We start from the raw sequence: 1,897 nt of genomic DNA, 5'->3' as shown, positions 1-1,897 counted from the left end.
TGTGCTCTTCCGATCTTTACTTCTAAAGACTTGTATTATTAAAGCCTTAAAACGAATTTTTTATTACTTTTATTGTTTTCCTTAAAAAAATTCTCAAAGTTACCTATGATTTTTAGGCGGTCAAGGTGGTGTAACCCCTTAAGGTTTAAAAATATGAAAAGGGTATGAAAAAGAAAAGAATCATAATTTATCACTTCTTTTTAAAGAATAATTTCTTCTTTCGGGCAGATTTGGCAGAACCTGGCAAGACAAGGCGCACAGACTGAATTAGCATTAGCTTGTTTCCTAATAAGCGCGGACAGAAGCTGCAAACTTCTTATGCAAGTCAGAAACAACAAGAACAAGACACCGTTCGATCTTTTGGAAGACAAGCAACAAGTCGCTGTGCTTGCCTATTTTCTAGGATGTTACAAATGCCAAAGTTGCAGCACGCAATTAAAGTAAGATGACGAAGATATGATTGTTTTAAATGTTCCGCAAGTCCAAACTTCGAAATGTAAATTCGCTTGAAGGTCTTGAAACATAAAGTTGAATTGATTTACGTTTTGAAAACTGATCTTGCAACGCTTCCGGAATCACTCAAATGATTCTGACAATTAAAAATTTTATTAATAAACGTAAAATGTAATTCGCAGAATAAAGGAGAATTCATTGACTGCGGGTTACGTAGAGCATCGGATAGATAATATGTCACAGACAGACGGATTGCGCGGTGCGAATAAGAATATAGCCGGCTTTGACGACGCGTTAAGTCAGGATTCCTCGGCAATCATAGCGAACACAAAGCAGGAGAATCGAAATGATCCCAGCAGCAGTATTACAGTCGTTGGTTGCAGCCATTCTGTTAATACGCAAACGATTCAAGGTACGTAATTTTATCGATCTTCTGTAAATGATCTAAACTAAGCAAGGAATTTTAGCGAGTTTTGTTGCACCAGAGATATATTCTGCGTAACAAATTAAACAAATTATAGCTGTGAAAAATCCTGTAGAAATTGTAAGAGGACGTTTTACATTATTTTCGCACATTTTTCTAGACGGTCAGCTGGCGACAGGCGAGGACTCCAATCCGGATAAATCGAAGGACGTATCGTCGGGGAGGAAACGGAAGATCAGTGACAGGGAGGAGGACAACGATCAGGAGTCACTTAGGCTCCAGATGTTACGTTATTTGATGACTACAATCGCGGATTTTAGAGAGGCAAATATGTGCAACATCTGCGTAGAACGTCGTCGTAACGTCGCCTTTTTATGCGGGCACTGCGCATGTGAACACTGCGCCAAACAACTGAACACCTGTCACATATGCCGCAAGTGGATCACAAAGAAGATCATTTTATATTAGATTATCTGCAGATCAATAATTGCACCGGAACGTTGATTACCACGCGGTACGCGTGTGTATGTACAGTGGGATAGAATCCCAAAAAGTGGCAAAAATTAATATCTTGCGAAATATATGGAAATATCTAACACCGATACTTTTATATAAGGTTGTGGCATCGCTGATTCTATTTCTGATGTCAAAGTTTCCAAATTAAAAATGGCGGATTCAATATAGCGAACCAAAATGCGAAAAGTGACTTGGATGAAATTCGGTATTCGGAAGGTCGTATTCGGAGGTCGGTATTTTTGAGGTCGCTGGTGTAGGATATAATATTACAATTTTGAAATTCAGAATTGTGGATCCAATATGGGAACATAAAATTATAATTATAAGCTAACCTAACTTCTACACCTAAACAACTTACTTGTTGCGTATATAGTTGTTGCGTATATGTTAGTGGGCCCACTACGCAGTTCTATACATTCCGCGTCGCCGAGCGAAGCGGTAAGCAAACACGGCGGACAAACTATAAAGAAAGCATCCCTTTGAATAAATAGATTAATAGCCGAG

At 38.7% G+C, this 1,897-nt stretch overlaps 1 protein-coding gene across 1 annotated transcript in view; it reads left to right on the top strand.

Moving 5' to 3' along the window:
* LOC105457295 (ankyrin-3-like) overlaps nucleotides 1-1,832 on the top strand; it is a 45,710-nt gene extending 43,878 nt beyond the window's left edge. Inside the window, 3 exon segments of the mRNA XM_011701895.1 lie at nucleotides 229-440; nucleotides 636-865; nucleotides 1,038-1,832. Coding sequence (XP_011700197.1) covers nucleotides 229-440; nucleotides 636-865; nucleotides 1,038-1,345 — 750 coding nt within the window. The 3' untranslated portion in view covers nucleotides 1,346-1,832.
* Nucleotides 1,833-1,897: the final 65 nt, after the last annotated feature.

The sequence above is a fragment of the Wasmannia auropunctata genome, unplaced genomic scaffold (assembly GCF_000956235.1).
Source record: "Wasmannia auropunctata unplaced genomic scaffold, wasmannia.A_1.0 LD336103.1, whole genome shotgun sequence".
NCBI lineage: Eukaryota > Metazoa > Arthropoda > Insecta > Hymenoptera > Formicidae > Wasmannia > Wasmannia auropunctata.
The sequence above is the reverse complement of the archived record's forward strand: the minus strand, read 5'-3'. Positions and strand labels throughout refer to the sequence as shown.